Source organism: Rhinatrema bivittatum, chromosome 6 (assembly GCF_901001135.1).
Source record: "Rhinatrema bivittatum chromosome 6, aRhiBiv1.1, whole genome shotgun sequence".
Lineage (NCBI taxonomy): Eukaryota > Metazoa > Chordata > Amphibia > Gymnophiona > Rhinatrematidae > Rhinatrema > Rhinatrema bivittatum.
In genome coordinates, this window is record NC_042620.1 from 104,023,608 (window position 1) to 104,046,232 (window position 22,625).

General features: G+C 44.6%; 1 protein-coding gene across 1 annotated transcript in view; it reads right to left on the bottom strand.

Moving 5' to 3' along the window:
- The window catches only part of STK39 (serine/threonine kinase 39), a 484,232-nt gene that overhangs the window by 433,711 nt on the left and 27,896 nt on the right, over nucleotides 1-22,625 (bottom strand). Inside the window, exon 2 of the mRNA XM_029605673.1 lies at nucleotides 1,879-1,991. Coding sequence (XP_029461533.1) covers nucleotides 1,879-1,991 — 113 coding nt within the window. The remainder of the gene's footprint in view (nucleotides 1-1,878; nucleotides 1,992-22,625) is intronic.

Genomic DNA, 22,625 nt, shown 5'->3' on the forward strand with positions numbered 1-22,625 from the left:
GCACTGTTGGACGTCATGAGCAGGGCCTAAACATAAAACATATATGTCGTAAGGGTCTGTAATGGACATCGTCCTCGGGCACTCTGAGCACTTATGGAACCTGGTTGCCATAATTTTTGAAAAAAATATGGGCGGCACGCGGTCGGTGGCTGTTGGGCACTGATGAAAACACTGCCAGGAACCAACTGCGAGAGACTAGGTAAAACTTGCCAGCGTCAGCGGGTATCGGCAGTCGATGGGGGACCCCAGGATGCGGTAAAAGTTTTAAATTTTTTAAGTTAGTTTGTGAGGAAAGTTGTGAGAAATTCTCACAGAGCTCCAAAGATCCGCAAGGATACTGCTGCGCAGGAAAAAAAAAAGGGAGACTGAAGGGGGACCCCTGCTGGATGCAGGGTTGGTGACATGCTGGGCATGCTCAGTGTGCCAATCAAGTTCTAGAAACTTTGACAAAAAAGTGTTCCGTGATTGGGCTCCATCCTGATGTCACCCACATGTGAGGACTACCATCCTGCTTGGTCTGGGAGAAAAAAAAAAAAAAAAAAAAACACAACTGATCATGCGCATTTATCTATGCAGCCCTAGCCGTACAGAATTTTCTGTCCAAAGACAAGCGATTAAGATGATCATTATCTAAGGCTAAGAAATTCTGCTGGCCATTTTTTCAATATGGCCTTCAATTAATCTGGTTAATGGAGACTATAGCAACTATTTGTAGGCATAAGGCTGATAGATCAGAATGCTGTTTCTTTTTCTGAAATCGAGGATATTTATATACATATTTATTCATTATGTATTATGAATTAAGTTTTTACTTTCTTTTTGTAGAAATATATGTACCTCAAAAATATTGATAATGGGCCGGATTTTAAAAGCCCTGTGTGCGTAAATCTGGCCGGATTTACGCGCGCAGGGCACTCGCGCGCCTATTTTGCATAGGCCGCTGGCGCGTGCACAGCCCCAAGACACGTGTAAGTCCCGAGGTGTGGTCGAGGCCTCCGGACCAGCCCCTGGGTCAGGTGATGGCGCGCCAGCAGCCCGCTGGCGCGCGCAGATTTACGCCTGCTTTCAGCAGGCGTAAATCTGCCAACAAAGGTTGGGGGGGGGGGGTAGGTGCGGGGGGAGGGTGGAAAGAAAGTTCCCTCAGAGGCCGCTCCGATTTCAGAGCGGCCTCGGAGGGAACAGGCAGCGCGCGCCAGGCTCAGCGCACGCAAGTTGCACAAATGTGCACCCCCTTGCGCGCGCCGACCCCGGATCTTATAAGATACGCTCGGCTACGCGCGTATCTTATAAAATCCGGCGTACTTTTATAAAATCTACCCCACTGTGTGTTGGTTTTGTTAAGTATACATATCGATATAAAAATTGTTTATGTATTTACTTTTCCTCCTCTGACCAAAACATGCATCCATGAACACCTCCTCTCAATGCAGTTAGAAGTATGCACCTTGTTCCACAACTTTTAGGCAATGTTCAGAGAGCCAATTTGCACAAGTAAAATGCTTTTTTTACAGAGGTAAATTGCTTGCTCTGAAAGTGTATTAAGTTTATTAATGGTCAGGATAGTAGCACACTATCAAAAGCTTATACAATAAACACAGCAAGAAAATGTAAAGGATGGGGAAAAAAAAAAGTATAACCTGTTGAATAAACTTGGAGGAGATTTTTTGTTTTTTCAAAAAGTGTTTGATTGAAAGGAATAAAACAGTAGATCAAAGGAAGGGGAAAAATGAAAGACACCTTAGATTAAGGCTTTCCCTTTTGGTCTTACAGTTAAAAAGGTAATTTTATATTTTAAGCAAATCCAACCAATACTAACACTATAAGAGGGGAAAAAAAAAAAAGATTGAACTAATTTTAAACACAAAGAAAATTACTTACGAGCAGCTCATCCATACTGGTCTGACATTTCTCTAGATTTATTCTTTTTATAGCTACTCGCTCCTGCCTGGGGTTGCAAAAAGCTGCTTGAACTACAGCAGTAGCACCACTACCTAAAACAAAAAAAGTGATTAAAAAGCACAAATTTAGTAAAATAAATGGTTTGCAAGATACTTAATTATAAGAAAATTCATTGATACAGTTTACAACAATTTGCCAACAGTGCCCATTTAAAAATGCAATTTGTCCCCAATAAAATGCATTGGTCAAAAATAACTATCAAACCAAGTCAAAATAAAAGCTGTCATCCAAGGACAGTGCTCAGATTTTGCTATACAGAGTATAAAGTTTGCTCTACTATATTTAAGAGATTTACAATTTTTCTCTAGCACATATTTCCAATACAGAAAGTATTATATCCTTTGAAACAAATATGAGGAAGTCCTTCGATTTTATTTATTTATTTTTTTTTTTAAGTCCAAGTGCTTAGGTTTTGGTTATTATTTCACTACGACACACTGTATAAACTATCAAATCTAGGAATTTATAAAATGTACCTATGTGGATTTTATTTGCTCACTACAAGCTATTATGAAACTGTAGTAGTCCATGCTCTATTAACTGCTAATAGAACTTAAAAAAAAAAAAAGAAAAGCCACATGCCTTTCAAATGTCAGTCCCAAGGGGCTGGGGGGTATCTAACCAGGGTGAACGTCGATTCCCCCCCCCCCCAAAAGGTACCGGATTCCAGAAGAGCATGCCTGATCTTCACCTGGCCATGTCCCAGGGTAAAAACTCCAGTTGGAAGTCTCCTCAGTCTTACTTCTCCAACTCGTCTTCAAAAGAATAGGTCACTGACCATTCCTGAGGGAAAGGCAAATGCTGGAACGGCTATTACAGTCCAGATCTGGGCAAGGAAGGGGGTAGCAAAAATATTTCCTTCCCAAAAAAAGGAAAATTCAATCTGACAAACACACATGATCTAATTCACAGGTCTCTGCAACCTCATCTTATAGGATGAAAAGGTGTACAAATTCCCTCCTGCATCTCTGGAGAGGGGGTTACAGCCTTCCAGATGGCACAGGCAAAAAACAGCAAAAATCCTAATGTCTCAGATATAAAAATAAATCCCTCTTCCCGCCAATCTATCACCAAAAACTGGCTAGGCCGCGCCTCTCCCTTCTTTGCTAAGCTTTGTGCCTATCTTTGGAGAGCACACACCTTCCCTCTCTGAAAGCAAAGAGAGGCTGCTTCCTACTCACATGGTCTAACCCCCCCCCCCCCCCCCCATGCCTAACAGATTGAGCTATTCCTGCAAGCCTCTGGGGGAGGTGCAGTATTGAATGGCATAGCCTGTAATACTGATGACTAAAAGTAAGGGCTGGGGACTAGGGCCATCTGTTAGAGACCTCCAATCTCTACAGGTTAAGTATGAGCTATAACTGAATGCAAAGTTCAGGACAACTTTGTTCCTTTCAGAAGCAAACATCAAAATCAACAAGCAGTTTCAGTTTCAATGTTCTCCAGAGCAAGCCATCCTAGCCCTAGCTTGTAGCATATGAATGGATTCTATAAGATATGCAATTTAAACACAACTAAACTAGATCAAACAGCTCATCTTACAACCAACCCATCATCCTGACCGAAAATTAAAGGTACAGAGGAAGTTGATGAGAAACAAGATAGGCGTTGATTTGTCTCTCTTGTGATACTCTTTTTTTTAGCAATAATGGTTTAGAGATGAACCAAACCTGGAGAGACATCCCTAATGGTTCTGTTAGGTTAATTACATATATTATTCACCTAGTCCTCCTTTCTACCAATTACATGCAAGCCACTCAAATGAAGCATGTGTACGATAAGGTGGTATTACAAACTGACTTACTTCTTGAGGTCAACTTTAAAAGTATACTCCCATTACAAAAGAATTTGCATGTGCATATATAGTAAAAAGTTTAAAAATAATGACATTTACTCTGTTTTCCAGCAGGGTAATTTTTTGCTCTGTGCTAGTTATAAATTACATTTTTTTGTTCTTAAAAACGAGTGTGCCCCACACAAATACCATGAAAATAAATTAGTACTAAAAGAGCCAAGTATGCATCTCTGTTATAGATACTATCCTCGGAACTTCTATAATCCTATTAACTGCACTGGAGACATGTTCCTTTTGCTACAGATAGTCCTGCGATACTTTAGGTAATGAGGAGCAGGGGCCGAAACGGGGGGGCGGTCCTGCGCTAGCCAGCAGCGATCGCACCGCCATGGTGCGATCGCTGCCAGTTTCGCACCCAATAGCGCCACCATAGAAGATGTAGCTATTGGGAGCAAAGTAGGATGCGAAAAGGCCCTTACCTTTTCGTCGTCCGCAGCGACACCCAGACGACTCCTCTTCCGGGGCAGACTCCGCCCCCATCTTGGTATCACATGCGATAAGGGACTTTTCGCGTGCGATCCGTCTGGTAAATGACCCCCTTAGGCTGGAATTACTACACTTTGGAATTGGCTGCTTCCTTCTGCTTAGTTTAAGGTCTGTGCAGTATCTACAAAACTTACCAGTGTCACCCACTGGCAGTCCTTTTTCTTCTTTTGTTTATTGTTAAACAAGCCGTTAAGCCCGTAACAACGGGCTACATTAAAATTTTTTTTTTGGTCCATTTCCTTTCCACTCCCTCCCCCCACCTCTCTCTCACCTCCCCCCCCCACACCTCCCCTCTCTCTCTCCTCCCTCCCTCCTCCCTCTCCTCCCCTCCCACCCCCCCACCTCCCTCCCTCCCCTCCCACTCTCCCCCTCCCACCTCACTCTCTCCCCCTCCCACCTCACTCTCTCCCCCTCCCACCTCACTCTCTCCCCCTCCCACCTCACTCTCTCCCCCTCCCACCTCATCCACAACCGGCAGACAGGGGGTGTCCCTCCCGCGCGCGCGCACCGCCGTTACTGCTCCTCCCTGCCTCTTGCACGCTGCCGCCGCTACTGCTCCTCCCTGCCTCTCTCTCGTACGCGCGGGCGTCGCCGCCACTATTGCTCCTCCCTGCCTCTCGCGCGCGCTCGTCGCCGCTACCGCTGCTGCTCCTAAGGAGCAGGCGCCATTTTTTTTCCTGACACGCTGCGCTCTGGCTGATGTGCGCGCATGCGCAGTAGAGCTGCTCTCTACTGCGCATTTGCGGCACGTCGGTCAAGCTTCGTTTATTAGTATAGATAAAAATGATTTTAAAGTATTAACAAAACAAAGTAACAGAGTAAGTTTTTCAATTTACCCATCTGTACAGCATCACCAAATATACACATATTAAAAATGACAGATATACCAAGTATATATTTAGCATGTACTTGGATGAATGCCCACCAGAAATGGTTCTGCATACTGCTAGGACATTTTACATAAAAAAAAAAATCTCACTAAATATATGATAAGGTATGCCATTCTGCACCTATAAGGATCCTTCTCACACACAACCAAATCAGAAGTTCTCGCTCTGAAGGAATTACAACTGAATCAATTGATTATCAAGCCAGCAGACAAAGGTGGAAAGATAGTCCTCATGGACAGGTCTCAATATGTCACAGAGATAGAACCGCTGATCTTGGAGTTGCCGCTCTATCAACCTCTCTCCACAGAACCCTCTGTCAATCTTTCAAAACTTGTAGAACACTGAAGGAAGGTACAGACCAAGGTTTTTTTGACCTCACAGGAAATTTCATTTTTACTTAAAAAAAAAAAACATCCTATTGTTCTTGTTTTTTATACCCTTCCTAAAATACACAAAAACATTACCAAGCTGCCTGGACGTCCAATAATTTCCAGTAGGGGATCATTGTTGGAACCTCTTTCCAAATTTGTAGATCATTTCTTAGCCCCATATGTGAAGTTACAACAATCATACATAAGAGATTCCCAAGAAATGATACAATTTTTGGATAATTTCCATGCAGATACTTCAAACATTTTTCTGGCCACCTTGGATGTAGAAGCACTCTACACCAGTATCCCACAAGATGAGATTATGACATCGCCTTTGAATTTTTTGAAGACAGACTATGCTCTCAAAGAATTCAGATTTTTTTGGCCTCTTTGCTAGAAATTGCCTTAACAAAACTTTTTTGCCTTAGAGGGATTTTTTTTCAACAGATTCGCAGGACAGCCCTGATTAACCAATTTGTATATGGCATGATTTGAAGATCTACAAAAATAACCCTTTTTCACAAAACATTCTGATGTGGAAGCACTATATTGATGACATTCTGTTGTTTTGGACCCACACCATTGAGATGTTTCAACAATTTCTCTCGTGGCTTAATGGATGCAATATACACCTACATTTTATAGCTAACATCCACAAAGAGGAGATTAATTTCTTAGACATTAAAATCATTAAAACTCCAGCAGGTTTTGAGACTACTTTATATCAAAAACCAGTATCTAGTAATATCTTTTTGCACTTTACTAGCGCACATCCGCGTTCATTAAAAGAAAATCTTCCGGTGAGTCAATCTTTTCTCATAAGACAGTTGTGCACCACTCCAGGAGAATATCAAAAACAAGCAGTATCTCAAACTTTTTCATGCGAGTGGATATCCTCCAAGGTGTATCAAACATGCCTACACCACAGCTAAGTTCACGCACCACGATTGGCTGTTTCTACCACGTCCACCTGAACTTACAGAAACACTTACCTGGGTGCTCCCATTCTCCTCTATGACACACAGTAAAACAAATGATTAATGCTACAATTACATAAAGAATTCCAAGAAACACTGAGATTTGCATTCTCCAGAGGAGCCAATTTACAGGACTCTTCTCCTTCCCATCGATGTAACATAATAGGATCGCATGCACCATGTGTGTTGGTGTGGGTGGATCCTTGGGCTGGTAGCAGATGACCACGCCCCTGGGGGGAAGATCCCGAGAGGGACCACCAGTCAGGCTCAGAGTATGGAGACAGACACACACTAGTTCTTTTATTAAACAGTATATTGAACCACCAGAGGTGGCAGTATGAGCTGGAAGTGCCTGGCAGGGCTGTAGTCCCTCAGGTACTGGAACAGCGATCCTGGATAACTGAGCTGTAGAGAAACTGAATATAGTGAGTAGGCAGGGTATGCAGAGTTCTGGAACAGAACCTTGATGGTAACACTCACACAATAGTCTCTAAAAGTAGTCCAGGTGTTGGAATGAGTTAGGCCCTCGAGGAGAGAGTACCGGTTCCTGACTGTGACCTGAAAAACAAAGAGAGCGAGGCCCCCGAGGAGCAGGTACCCCTGGTAAGTCCGAGGAGGCAGAGCAGCTTGGAGAGTGCGAAACTGGTCCATATCCAACTTCTTGTTAATTCGATTAGTGAGTGATTTCTGAGACCTTATATATCCGGTACGGATGACGTCATCTCAGGGGGACGCCCCTGAGGTTCGTGCCACTGCTGGTATTTCAGTCAGGGCCGCGCCGTGCGCGTGCCCTTAGGCTCTTGTGAATCATGGTGGATTGCAGCATCGAGCCGCTCTGGGGACGCCGGAGGGAGTTGGCAGAATGATGCCGTGGCAGCCAACCTTCCACTTGAGCAAGAGGGAGTTGCCGAGAAGGTAAGGTGGGCGTAGTGGAGACATTGGGCAGCAATGGTCGCAATAATGTGGCACCTGCACAGTGTGTCCTATTATGATATCTACTTCGGCTCTCCATTTTTCTAGATACAATTTTACATTCCTTTTCAGAAATGCTACAGATTGTCGATCCACTGGGGTGATATAGATTATCCAGTGCCCCTGCAATCTTTGGTATATTGAAAAACAAAAACGGGCTCTCAAAACCCATCTGATTGAACATCGCTCTTGCATCGGCACTGGTCGACTCAGCACCCTTAACAGCTCGCTGCATGGAATTTGCTCATACCTTTGACGATTTGAAAGTTTGTGTCCAACAGTTCCATCAACACTGGCGGGGAGGTGACTTTTTGATACTTTGCTGCTTCAAGCCGAGCAACGATGGATACATAGTCTCGGAACTGTTCACCCTGATGGTCTCAATACAGCTTTGCAATTGAGTGTTTTTCTGAGAACTTTCATTGTTTTTCTGCAAAATACCAAGGTTTTGGTTAATCTCCAGGATTCGGTTCGCTGCTACTAGAGTTACCAGACGCTAAAACGTCATGACGTCAACACGCTGAAAAACCGCAAGCTATTTAATTCTGTAAATAGTTCACGGTGGTCTCGGTCCCTTACTGCTTGAATTCTTTTGAGACTTCCCGTCCATATGAAAAGGTTGACGACGCCGGAGCAATAAGCTAAGTATTCTTTCTTGCCTTCTGCGATATATTAAGTCCGTTTTCATTGTGCATTTCAGAATTCCTCTTTGTTATTGACTCCTGAAGCAGCAACTGTGCATTGCGAAAACACCAGCTGCTGTTGGGTCTCTTCAATAATTTGCTCATAAGGGCATAGACAGACAATATTATATTTCAAATTGCTGCTAAAAATAGTAACATACTCATTCAAAACCACAAATGATTAGAAGTCCGGACGGCTCTATCTAAGGCACAGCACGTTGTCAGGCTTGCTGATGTGGTTCTTTCTATACTTACAATATACTGACGGCGATTGCCTTGATTGAATTTTTTTGATCTGAAACTATTATGTAGACCAGGTACAAAATCCTTGTTCCCCAAAATGGGTAAAAAGCGAGTGGTCTGCTGAGGAAATTGTAATCTTCGACTAGCCCAGCACCAAGCCTCTAAGGTTGGCCAGATCAATACATTAAAGTCAAAAGATGCGTGGGGAGTATTTGAGGAGTTTTATGTAAGAGAAATGAGAGTCTCAGTGGTTTCACCTGAAGCTGTTCTACTACCAAAGCAGTGTAATAAGTAGTTTACATAATCCAATCAGCCACATGACATAATTGACAAGCCACATTATAGGTTTTTAAATTGGCCAGACCCCAACCACCATATGTTTTGGGATAGCAATGTCTTGACAAAGCAATGCGGGGATTTTTACCTTGCCACCGAAATTGTCTTACCTGAGCATCCATTTCCTGGAGCTCACATTTTGACCAATAGATAGGAAGTAACTGCATCGCATATAGACACTGAGGCAAATTAGATAAAGTGCAATCCTTCCCACTAAAGTGGTAAGGTTCTCCATAGTTGGAGTTGAACGTTAGTTTTACATAAGGCTCCGTAATTTAAGGATTGTGTTAAGGCTGGAATGCGAGGTATTAAGACTCCCAAATATTTTATGGAGTGAGTTGCCTGAGGTTTTGGGATATCAATTAGAATCCAAGTATGAGACCTTAGGTTGGGCGAGCAGAACTGCAGACTTCCCCAAGTTTAATTTCAAGCCTGCTATTCACACATAACTAATGAATTCCTGCATTAATGCTTCCCAAGAAAATGGCAGAGTAATTAGGTGCACCAAAAGATCTTCAAAAGCCACTAATTTGCAGGGCACCGGCTCACCAGGCCTCAAGGGAATACCATTAATCTCATTATTGCCCCGTATATAATTCAGAGGTTCTAGAGTGAGAACAAAAATCAGTGGGGACAACGGGCAAACCTTTTTGGTTCCCCGATGTATTCCAAAGGGCACAGACATAGCTCCATTGACCAACACAGAGGCCGTAGGATTATAGTATGGTGCTTGTAATGTTGACAAAAATAACCAGTAATATCCAGAGTGTAACACAGCAAACATGAAGGACCAATTAACCTGGTCAAATGCTTTTTCGGCTTCAAAGCTCACCAACATTGAAGGTATCTCTTGCCAATGACATGTCTCTAACGAAGATAATATTTTACAGATATTCATGGATGAATTTCTCTCCTTAATAAAACCAACTTGATCCTCACCAAAAAGAAACTGTAACAAGGCAGATAGTTGATTTGCCATGATCTTGACTAGTAATTTAACATCAAAATTAAAGGAGAGAAATGGGCTGATAGGAGTTTGGTCGAGTAGGATCTTTGTTATCCTTATGTATTACAGTGATATGTGCCGTATTATGGTAGAAAGGGGATTCCAGGTACACAATGCGATCATCCATCATGGCACTTAAGGGCAATAAAAAGTTGAGGCAAAAGTATTTTATAAAATTCAGCTAGGTAGCCATCTGGGCCTGGGGCTTTAAACAGCTTAGCATTTTTAATAACATATTTCTTGGGCGTAAATTGAGTGGTTTAAACCAGCTAGTTAGGATGGAGATAAACGAATAATCTCGGAGGTCACTTGATCAACTGGGTCTGCCTGATATAAAAGTTGGTAGTACGTTTGGAAAATCTCCCCCATGTCTCAATCCATGTTCACTAGTAAACCCATCACGGACCTAATCACCGTGATGTGCTTTTGGCCACTAATTTTTAGTCACATTTGCTAAGAGTCTCCCGGGTCTAGCGCCATAGTGATAGTATTTGGCCTTAAAATACATAGCAGATTTCTGCGCTCTTAGATGTAATAATGAGTTCAATTCACACAAAACTGTGTGGAGTAAAGATTTGGCCTCGCCTGTTGGTAGTTTTTCAAAGCTACATTTAGCATCTTTCAGTTTTGCCTCTAAGTTACGGATTTGTTGTAATAAGTTTGTTTCGCATTGCCGCATAAGCTATTATCTCTCCCATAAGGACTGCCTTTGCAGTTTCCCCAAAATAAAAGGGGCTGAGATTTATGTTCATCATTAGTAGTAGAGTAGGTTTACCATTTTCTAGCCAGATAAGCATGAAATCCCGAGTCACCATAAAGGTGGTGTGGGAATCGCCATAAGCAAGTAAGGTTTGTAGGTACGTACCATGCTCACCGGGGCATGATCAGTGATGCCCAGCAGCTCCAAGTCAGTATGAAGTATCCAAGCAAAATCAGCTTCTTGGGCTAGTATATAATCTATCCGGGACCCTGTACCATGAGCTCAGGAAAGGTGTATATTCAAGGTCAGTCGGATGAAGTGTTCTCCACACATCATTCGTAATATGTGGCAGGCTAAAGATACCCCTTTTGTTACCGCATCACTAGGGCCGGCACGTTTAGTAGTTCGGTCTTGCATAGGATCTAACAGTTATAGTCGCCCCCCCCCCCCCCAACCACCACCAAAAGGTGACCCTTGGTGAGAGTCACTAACAGTGTTAAAAGGAGAGTAAAAAAAAAATATATAATAATTATAAATGTTGGGTGCTTATGTGTTACAAATAGTAAAGTCTTGTCTGTGGATTTAGCCAATTAATATGAGGTATCTACCCCCATTATCAGCTAGCACTTGCTCAACTTGAAAGGGCACATGTTTACCAATTAGAATAGCTATCCCAATTGTGCTAGATGAGGCTTGCGCAGAGTTTACCCACATACGACAGAGCTTTTGATGTTCAAGTTTATTTAGCTTAGTTTCTTGCAAAAACGTTATATGCACATGGCGCCTTTGCAGTATTTTAACTCTTGAAAACTGATCCTATACCAGAAACATTCCAAGACCAAAATCATATCACATTGTGTCAACTTATGAGATTAAACATATGGAAATAAGAACAAAGATCAATCATATCAGGAACCTGGGCCTCCCAGCCTAAACATTTGACAAAGGACAACATGCAAAATCGACAATACTATCAAACTAGGTGATAAAGTGAAGGATCTTGGAATATGGATAGACCCAGAATTAAAGCTCAAAAAACACATATCCGCAAAGATCAAAGAAGGCTTCAACAAGCTTCTAATACTTAAACAATTAAAACCACTGCTAAACCAACCTGACTTCAGAACCATACTACAATCCCTGATCTTTACAAGCATTGATTAATGTAATTCACTGCTTTTAGGCCGCCCCAAATTAACTACACGACCGCTCCAAATTTTACAGAATGCTGCAACTAGAATCCTAACTGGTCATGAAAAAACAGAACATCACCCCCGTCCTAAAAGCACTTTACTGGTTACCCATCGACAAACGGATCGCGTTCAAAGCACTCTCCATTGCAAAACTGAAGAACAAAGGAAGAAGGGAACATATGGTCAGCAATAACAGGTGAAGGCTGGACATTGGGATGTAACACAGGAATAACAAATGACTGTCACACACAAACTACCTATTGCCAACGTGTATTTTGGAGAGAAGTGCATCTTGCAACTTGTAGCATTCTTTCCCCAGGAAGAAGGAAGGCTGGCAATAAACCTTAACTATGAAACAGTAAAGGGAGATTGATTTTTTTTTTATGTACTAAGATATCTGCTGGCTACAGAATAAATGTTTCCAATTTGTACAAATTGGTTCTTTGTATATCTTCCTGTCTTGTCAGGTACTGGTAAGTAATGGAAAATTGTAATTATAGTAAGACCTGGGGACAAGCACCTACCTTCCCTGGAAGATTTAGACTCCATCAGACTTTGATTCCTCACACCTAGTAGGGAGGACAGAGAAAGAAAGGGCTAAACACTACAAGCACGCCAACCAGACCGCATGGGCTTCCAGTCAATTGATGTTCCAGAGAGACTCTTCTGCACTCCTGCACCCTTGTGCTGTCAGTTCCCCAACCTTAGAGGCTCACATCAGTTGTGTGTACCAGCCAGTTCGGTGATCTTAAGGAAACCCCTTTCCTTAGATAATCTGCTTTTAACCGCCACTGTGGTTGAGAGCAGACCTCAATCAGCAGGTGGAACCGAAGTGAAAGCAAATGTTACTTACCTATAACAGGTGTTCTCACGGGACAGCAGGATGTTAGTCCTCACATATGGGTGTTCACAGGATGGAGCCCTGTACGGAAAACCTCTCTGTCAAAAGTTTCTACAAAGCTTTGACTGACACTAGCACACTGAGCATGCTCAGCATGCAATTATCCCTGTGAGCCACAGGTGTCTCCCTCAGTCTCGTCTTATAGCTAAAAGCACAAGCAAAACTAAAATAGAAGTAAAAATGTATACAGACCCAACTCTGCGGGGTGGTGGGTGGGTTTTGTGAGGATTAACATCCTGCTGTCCTGTGAGAACACCTGTTACAGGTAAGCAACACTTGCTTTCTCACAGGACAAGCAGGATGGTAGTCCTCACATATGGCCGAGTACTGAGCAGAGGATGCCCAAGAGTGCACCAAATGCACCCAAGACGCGCGAAAGGCGCAATTTGGAACGGAGGGCACCCTGAAATCCTTAACAGGTTGGTGGAAGGATGTTGGGTAGTTAAACCGAAAAGAATAAGAGTAGACGGACTGGCCAAACATGGAGCATGCCGGCTAGTCGTATCTAAGCAATAATGGGCTGTGAAGGTATGGAGCCTAATAAATATGTACAAGCAGCAGCAGCAGCTGAGGGAAAGCTATTAAGGTTGGGACGGACACAACAGAGTGTGGTTACACACAGTGTTGTAGTGAAATGCCTGCTTGTTGGTAGAAGATATACAGACCGTCAATTAGGAGGAATAGGTCTGTTTGCCCACTGGAACTCGCAGCTTGACTCTTGCCACAGAAGGAAAGAGTTAGGTGGAATTCCTATGGAATGTAGTGCGATCTACATAGAATGCAAGTGCACTATTACTGTCCAAGAAGTGGAAAAAACCCTCTCGCACTGATGAGAGAGAGGTGTTGGAAAAAATGGGTAGAGTATATCCTGAGTAAAGTGAGATGCAACGTCTACCTTAAGAAAGATAGGAAGTTGAATGCGTAAAAACCACTCTGTGACGGAGTAACGCAGGGTCGGATGAGTATGTAACAAAGTGTGTAACTCACTGTCCCTGTTGGCAGAAATGACATTTATGAGGGAAAGTATTTTCCACGTCAAACTGTGAAATGAGAGAAATGGAAAGGCTCTAACAGAGAACGTATGAGACTTATAAGGATAAGATATAGGTTCCATTCCGTGGCTAGTGAAAATAAGAGGCGGCTTGATCAGTGGGTAATCGCAAGCTGACTCAGAAGGGGTTTACCGTAAATCGGGTATCCCCACTCCCAAACGATACACCTCTGTTCCAATTGGTGTATGTATGTGGAGGATGTCTGGGGAGCAGAATCCGAGGGAGCAAGAGAAAAGAGTGGTGTAGAAGACGACAAAAGGGTAATACCCTTTTGTATGCGTCGTCATGTGGTAAATCATTCCATTTTGAATGGTAGGATTTATGTGTGGAAGGTTTTGTGACGCTACCAGTACCTGAGAACATCAATGAGTCTACGATTTGAGACTGACTTGTGAGAAGGCAAATTGGTTACTGGTGTGATAGATTGAGAAGTATGGGAAGCATACTGGTCTCGGCCAGGACGTGGGTCTGAGGAACAGTGAACCCCGTCCCGGTTCAACATTAGAAGAGTGCTGGCTATGAGAGGCAGCAAAAGAGATACATTTAAGAGGCCCTTGATGGAAGAAAGGTGTCTATGGGAACACATTGGAAACATGTGTAGGGAGTAGAATCTGTGCACTGTATGGTTGGATTCGGACGCAGAGGGCAAGCTCTGTTGACATCAGCGTTAGAAGATTTTTCCCGCTACACATGTAGTCCGAGACCATTCGAGAGGATGGAACCTACATGGAGAAGGTCTGCTAGTGCGTTCAGTAAGTCTCTTAGATAAGTGACCCGAGGATGCATAGAGTGAGCAAGGGCCAAGGGTAGAGCTGCGCAGCTTCCTTGCAGAGCAGCTAAAAGGTTGTGCGTGCTTGTGTGTTGGAAAGCACATTGTCCCTATGCTGTCTGTACAAAGATTTGTTGCAGAGGCAGTACTGGAAGGCATAAGGATATAACTCATGGCTACAAGGTCCAGGAAGTTTATGTGAAACTGTGCCTGGAGCGAAAGACGCATATTGGGTTAAGAAGATTTTGGGTCAAAACTTACAACCCTGAGTAAATGAGAGCATGAGCAGGGTCAGACTAGGTTTTGGTTCTAGATCTGCAATATAGATAAGGGACGAAAGCGGTTGAACAGCTTAGACCCGCTGATAATAGAATTTTACTGAATCTATGAGGAAAGTGCATAGTGAAAAAACTCCATAGCCCGACAATGAAGAATTGAGGGGCTGAGGTTATGGAATATGCGCACAGGAACATGTAGGAATTAGAATGTCTGCGCGGTTGGACAGGAAGGTCAATGTGGCTGTGGTGTCCAGAAGTGTTGTATAAGGGATTTATGGCAGTGACAGTAATCCCAGTTAGTAAATGTATAGTGAGTCATGAAGAAGTTAGAACTCCTTGCGTGGACTGACTATGGTTATGCAGCTGTCCATGCAAGGAAAGCGTGAATGATGTTGCATTCCGCAGAGAAAACAGCAGTCACCGATAGTGAAACTACTTTGTTGAAAGAAAGAATAGTGTAATTAAAACTCCCCAACCCCCCCTCTCTGCACTTTGTAGCGTCTGGGGGAGTGTACCGGGAACTTTGGTACAAGATGGGGTGGCCGCTCTGATATCCGGCCAGTTGGGAGACCAGGAGGTGTCCAACTGGAGGGGCTTGTATAATCTGGTTATCGTGTAACCTCCAACGGGAGTGAGAGCTGTAAAGTCTTACACCCGCATTACTGTGTGCTGTACAAGGAGACATCAAGACCTGTCGTCAGGCTTTGAGGTGGACTTGCACTTGAGGCAGTATTTGCTGGATCTTGTGTTTAGCAGATCAGCGAATGCACCTGGAACTTTGGTTCTGAAGCAGGAACCAGAAGCCAGAGCATTAAACAGTACAGAGCCTCATTGCTGAAGAAGGGAGGATTCCCTGATGCAATCCCAAAGAAATGAGAGAGAGGTTCTCTTGGTATTGTGGCTGACATAGCGATATGTGACACTAATATGGTTCTTGGAAGGTACATGACTTAGAACTTTTCAAACCATGTGGCTCAAATTAGAGAACACATCTCAATGGGAATGCCGCAGAAGCGGGTACTTACCATCCAATGTGGATCGCCGAAGGATGAGCCGGTGAAGATTGCTGGCTTCGTGGACTCCAAGAGTCCGAGGGAGTCGACGCCTGTCTCAACTCTGATGCCTGGTATGGTGGTGCAGGTACAAAGGAGACAGGCTGTGTGGCTGGCACAACCACGGTAGTATTTTGCGGAGGGCCACAATCCCCCACCGATGTCTGTGGGGCACGCCTCGGGAACCCGGCCCTCGTCACAGCGGCTCGATGTCTCGCGACGCCAGTGCAGAATTCTTCGGAACTCGTTCCGGTGTTTCTGGAGCACCAAGGACTGCCAAAACTGTGCAGAACAGTGCCAATGGTAGTGGTGATGTTGCTAGGCCCGAACATTGTCCACCATCAAGAAGGATAGCACCGATGTGCTGGCTGGCGTCCGACAGTCCACGTGTCTGTGACGATGCATGCCACGGTGCTCGGCCCGGTCTTTCCCCAGCACTGAGATGGATGCCCTCGCTGTCTTGGATGGCAACTGATGACGGACTGTCAATATGCCTACACTGCTCCTGGCACTATGTAGTGTCGTAGGCTAATATGGGGCTTTAATAAGAACCCAAAGCATGGAGCACTGTTCAGGCGAGGGCATTATGTGGCGGGGCTGTGTCTGTATTGACTGTGTCGATGGTGGCGGAAGCAGCTTCGAGGGTATCGTCAAAAATATATATATGTGAAAAAAATGGTGATGACTCAGCCAGAGCAATGATGACATTGACTGAGCACTGACAGCATCGGCGTGGGTATCTATGCGAATGATGTGGCATCGAATAATCGAAAAACATCGTTGGCATCAAAAAAATGATACCGGCCTCGACAGGAACGAAGACACCGATGGAAACGACGTGGGCGTCAAGGGCATAGATGTATGGAGGTGGGCGCCAACGGCATCGATTGGATCGACTCTGGCAGCAATGGCATCCATGCCATGGACACCGATGGAATCGCCATGGGCGACGGTGGCATCAACCTGGGCATGGATGGCACCGACGAGACAGGTGTAAGTCGATGGCATCCATCCAGGCAATGATGGCACCGATGAAACAAGGAAAAATCAGTGCCATGGATGAAAAAAAACATGGATGGCGTGAGGGGCAGGGTACACATGGCATCTAAGAATCCAGGATGGTCTGAAGGGGGTACCGATGGGGCATCGACTGCACGAGGGTATGGAGGAATCGAAGTACCTGAATCTACAGGGGCCCTGGCGGCAACGGAAACCGTGGAAGTCCTTGTCCCACTAGCGCTAATAACCAGGCAGAGAGTGTCACAGAGGGACACTCGCAGGCTATGTGTGGCTAACTGAAAAGATAGGGAGAGGGAAGGCCGCAGTCTGTTGGCAGGCCAGGAAGGTGACAGGAACCGACCGAAAAAATAGGGCATAGTACTCACAGAGCTTCGAATAAATGTACACGAAGGGAGACCCGTGCAGGGAAAAAAAAGTGTTTGTGAAGTAAAAGTTGGAAGTGTTTCCGAAAGGAAAAAAAAAAAAAAGTTAGAATTTCTCACAGAGCTCCTAACAGCTATGCTTACTGCAGAGCAGAAAAAAGAAGACTGAGGGAGACACCTGTGGCTCACAGGGATAATTGCAGGCTGAGCATGCTCAGTGCACTCTGTTATGAATCTGAGAGTGGACCCCTGTTCTGAGGTAGAGTCAGCACTGCAGAGAAGGAAGTTAACCCTCGTCTGTCTCTACCGTCCGATGGCAAGGCCTGTTGAAGATGAAGGCTTCACCCTGGAAGCTCGTGATCCCCCCAGGAGGAGCCCGTAGAGACACGGCCACTGGGACTTAGGAGACTCCCTGAAGAATGAAGATGGTCTGGATGCAGATGCCTCCTGCAGGTCATGGGTTCCAGACGGCTGGCGCCTCCAGCAGGTTGTGAGAAGTCTGGGAGTATATGTTGAAGAATAGTCCCAATCCAGTCCAAGGGTCGAAGTCCAGAGAGAGGTCGAGAGCCGGTCCAGAAGCAGACGGGAGAATGGTCCGAAGCCAATCCAGGAGCAAAGAAGGAGAAGGGTCCAGAGCCAGTCCAAGTCGATACCAGAAGATCACCACCACCGGTCCGAGGGTCAGGAGCAAAAGAATCAGTCCAACGAGGAGGAGAAGAGCAGAAGCGGGGCAAAGAGCCGATCCGGAACACTGACACAGGAACCAAGCACAGAGCCTCAATACCAAGGCAAGGTCTGAGTGTCAGACCTTGCCTTAAGTACAGGAATCAGGAGGCGGAGTCCCAGGAGGAGCCATGACCATTTTCCTGTCCTGGCTCCTTTAAATTTCTTCAGCCGCGCGCGCGGCCCTTAGCTGCAACAGAAGGGGAGGAGCCAGCCCGGCCGAGAGGAACCATGCGGCCGGGCTGGGCAGCAGCAGCAGTCCCGCAGGAAGGTCGAAGAAGGCTGCTTGCCACTGCAAGAGCCTCCGACAGGACCCGACGCTCTAGGTGAGCACTATTGCTGTGGCCATCGGCCCGACCCGGGTTGCGACCCGCCGCCTCTAACACACTCAGTGTGCCAGTGTCAATCAAAGCTTTGTAGAAACTTTGACAGAAAAGTTTTCTGTACAGGGCTCCATCCTGTGAGGTCACCCATATGTGAGGACTACCATCCTGCTTGTCCTGTGAGAATAGTCTTGAGACTGTGGGCTCTGAGACAATGCACCAGCTTTTTGTGCCAGCAGTGGATGCCACTGCCTTTGGTGCCGAAGGAGATTCAGCATAGTTTGGTTTTTTTTGTGTGTGTGTCTCAATAGTGCCAAAGTAGACCTTCTCCTGTACTCCTTATGATCCCCGTGGGAGGCTGATGAGCCATAGCTACAGCACTTAGACAGACTAGTACCTAAGAAAGGGTGGCCAATCAGAGCTTTTCTTTGCTCCCGAAGGAATCAAAACTTGTTTCAATTTAAGCTCTGTCAGCCCAAGTACAAGTGTATTCTGCTTCAAGCAGCACAATTAGACATTGTCTGGGCAAAGAGTATAAATGTATTAAGGAGATCCCATTACGGATCTCCGGTATCTACATTCCACAGACAGCTAAAGACTTTTTAAATCTGACTTTGAAATCAAAATGGATGTGACAGTAATAGATACCAATTTTTACACACTTTTTTTTTTTTTTTTTTAAATAAGAAAAACTGAAAAAGCACAAACAAAATGAAAGAAAAATGCACACATGAAAAATGCAATGCCTGAAAATATAAAACGTTTGCTTCAGCAGAAGAAAAAAAACAAACAAGGACAAAGGCCCATATGGCAGCATCTACAAGGGAACAGCCATGCATGCTAAGACATCTAGGTCTTCCGAAATTAGAAAGCATGTTCCGTGTCAGCAGTATCATTACCCTTGTGTGGCTCTTGGAACTTTCAAAGCCTCCTGCAGATATTTCTTAAATTCAGTGGAGGTGAAATAAACAGGGGATGGCAAGGTGGAGAGAAGCTGAATAAATTGGTGCTAGACAACTGAATCTTTTACAAGTTTTAGTCCTACTATGCTTGACATGTTTATTCTGATTTAGCCCCATTTATACAAAATTTCAACTGGGCAGCACATTGCTCCAGCTTCTCAATTCTCAGGGTCTGCTCAACCAAACTGGTTTTTTGAGCTTGCATTTGCCAATGGATATCCAAGGTAACAACTGTTGAAAAATGAAAAAAAAACTTCCACAGAATCCAAAGATGACCAAATACTCTTCAGATTTACAGTAACATTTGACAAAAAGGGGACCTAATTGCCAAATTGGAAATGCCCGCAGTAACCCAAGAAATCAGACTCCAACACACTCCACTTACTGCATCAATGGCTACCTTTCTCTTGCAAGCTCAGATAAAGACGGTCTCCTACTAAACACCATCCGCTTCCCTACCAAGGAGCTTAGCAGCAGAATAGATGTTCAGTTTAGAAATGCACAACCTGGGATGGAAGGATTCTCATTTCTCAGGGCTTAAAGATCTCTCTCCATCCAGCCAATCTCCTGCTCCCATATCACACTCTTAACACAGGCCTGTCTGGCAAAGAAGCAGATAAATAAATGCAGATGTTTCAGAAGTAGCCTAGTAGTATGGAGAAGTCCTGATCTGTGGCATCTCTCCCCAGATCCTTCTAGCTTTAGCAATAGTTGCAACCTCTCCCCGAACACAGTGGTATCCCATACAGATATTTCGGCATCCAGATAACCAGAATTTTACAACCCCAAGAGGCAATAATTGAGATTAAGGCAGAGGGGTGGTGAGGCAAAGAAATGGAATCTACCATCCCTAATAGTACTATGGCTGAGACAACTAAAGCTATACATAAAAATCCCAGGTTTTTCCCACGACAAGTGACCAACTAAAGAAATAAGGAAAGGGATAATATGGACCCCCAGTATCTACTGTAGTTTATTTACATTTCAAGTTTGCTAATTTGTTCTTATCACCAGCAGGAGGAAATCTATTCTTACTATAGTGTCCTAAGTGACAAGAAAGAAGCATATGGTTTCCATGGTAGAACTTGCATTTCTGCAGCAGGCAGACATGAGACTGCATTCCACGATGGCTGCAAAAGCCATGAAAATACAGTAAGAGTGTAATTTTATTAGACATAAGCTCATTTAAAAAAAAAAAAAAAAAAAAAGTTAAAAAAATTATAACAGCGAATTGAAATTTATATGATCTAGCCCAGTGGTTCTCAACCTTTTTTCTGAGAGATGATGCTCACATGCGTGACACAATGAACACATGACCATCATGGGACTTAATATAAGCATATGTATGTTCTGTATTCACTTCTTAATAATGGGTGCAGAGCAAAAAGGAAAATTAGTTTACATGATAATTTTCGTTCTTGTAGTACCATGGATCAGTCCAGACTCCTGGGTTTTGCCCCCCCCTAGCAGATGGAGATAGAAGTTTAGCAACAAACTCCACCTTATCTAGGCTGGTGCCACCTACAGTCTGGCAGTATTACTTAATGTCAAAGCAGAATGGATTCTAAAAAACCCCAAACTATATACAGTAACCTAACAACTGGAAAACTGGCTCATGAAACCCCCAAATGGGATCAGCAACCAAGGTATTCAGAATAACGCAACCGGTCTGCAAGAGAAAAAAAACACATGAAAACAATAGTGTGGACTCTCCAAATCTGATAAGACCCTAAATAGGGTGGGACTCTGGACCGATTCGTGGTACTACAGGAACGAAAATTAATCAGGTAAGAAACTATTTTCCTTTCCCTGTACATACCCGGATCAGTCCAGACTCCTGGGATGTACCAGAGCTTCACTTACTCGGGATGGGATCAGGAGAGGCCCCTGCTCCGAATGCCCCTGATGCCTGAACAGCCAAACAGTAATGTCTGGCAAATGTGTGGAGCGGCTTCCACGTAGCTGCTCTACAAATTTCCTCTGGTGACACCTGATGACTTTCTACCCAGGAAGCGGCCTGAGAGAGTAGAGTAAGCCCGAAGGCCCACGGGTAATGGCCAACCGCTTAACAAATAAGCAGAATTGATGGCTTCCTTTAACCAAATGAGCTATTGTGGTTTTAGAAGCCATATTACCCTGACAAGGTCCACCCCAGAGCACAACGATGGTCTGACACCCTGAACTCGTTGATAAGTTCCAGGTAGCAGAGCAAAGCTCGGCAGACATCCAGCTTCCTCAACTCCTTATAATCAGGGTCCAACTGGTCTTGATCAGAAAAAGGCAGAAGCTCCACTGACTGATTCAAATGGAAAGAAGACACCACCTTGGGAAGAAAGGATGGAACCGTATGCAGGGAAACACCCGAGTCAGAAATCCTCAAAAAGGGTTCCCTACATGACAATGCTTGAATCTGACAGTCGTCGCACCGAGGCAATCGCCACCAAAAATACTACTATCTTCAAGGTGAGATCCTTCAAGGTCGCCCGACGTAAAGGTTCAAAGGGCGCCGTACACAAGGCTTTAAGAACCAAAATTCAAATTCCAAAATGGCCACTGTTCTCGTAATGGCGGTCTCAAATGCTTCAACACCCCGCAAAATAAATAAATAAATAAATAAATAAAAAAAAATAGAGGGACATCAGGATGCGCCGCTAGGCCCATCCCTTGTATATTACTGCACATGGAACCGATCGCAGCCACCTGCACTCGCAAGGAACTCCATGACAAGCCCTTTGACAAGCCATCCTGAAGGAAGCTCAAGACGTCAGACTCCCGCCCGGGTAGACAACACCCCTGGTGAGACACCATGCATCAAAAACCTTCCAGCCCCTGACATAAGCCAAGGAAGTGGAGACCTTACGGGACTGCAATAACATAGTTACCACAGCATGCGAATACCCCTGGGATTTCAAATGTTTCCTCACAAAAGCCATGCCACTAGACAAAAGCATTAGACCTGATCGAAATAAACCAGACCCTGATGGAGGAGGTCCGGCAGCTCCTGAAATCTCAGAGGACCGTCGAGGCCAGATTGATCAGATCCGCAAACCATGGGCACCTCAGCCACTCGGGAGTGACAAGAATTACCTCCAACGGATGCATTTCTATTCTGCGGAGTTCGACCGATGAGTGGCCAAGGAGGAAACACAAAGTAGGACATCCACCGCCATGGGGAGAGCCAGGGCGTCCATACCCTCTGCGCACGGTTCCCTGCAGCAGGCAAATAAGCATGGCGCCTTGGTGTTTCTGAACGTCACCATCAGATCCATACAGGGTGTTGTTCCCCAATGGGCATAAATGCGATGAAAAGTTTAGATCCCGGGGAATGGGAGCTCGCGGACGAGACAATGTAGACTGAGAAAGTCCATGCGAATGTTGTCGACTCCGGCAATGTGAGAGGCCACTATGCTGTTCCGTTCCACCCAAGAGATCAGTAACCGAGCTTCCAATGCTACTGGTCGACTCCTCGTTCATCCTTGACTGTTGATATAAGCCACCATGGTTGCATTGTC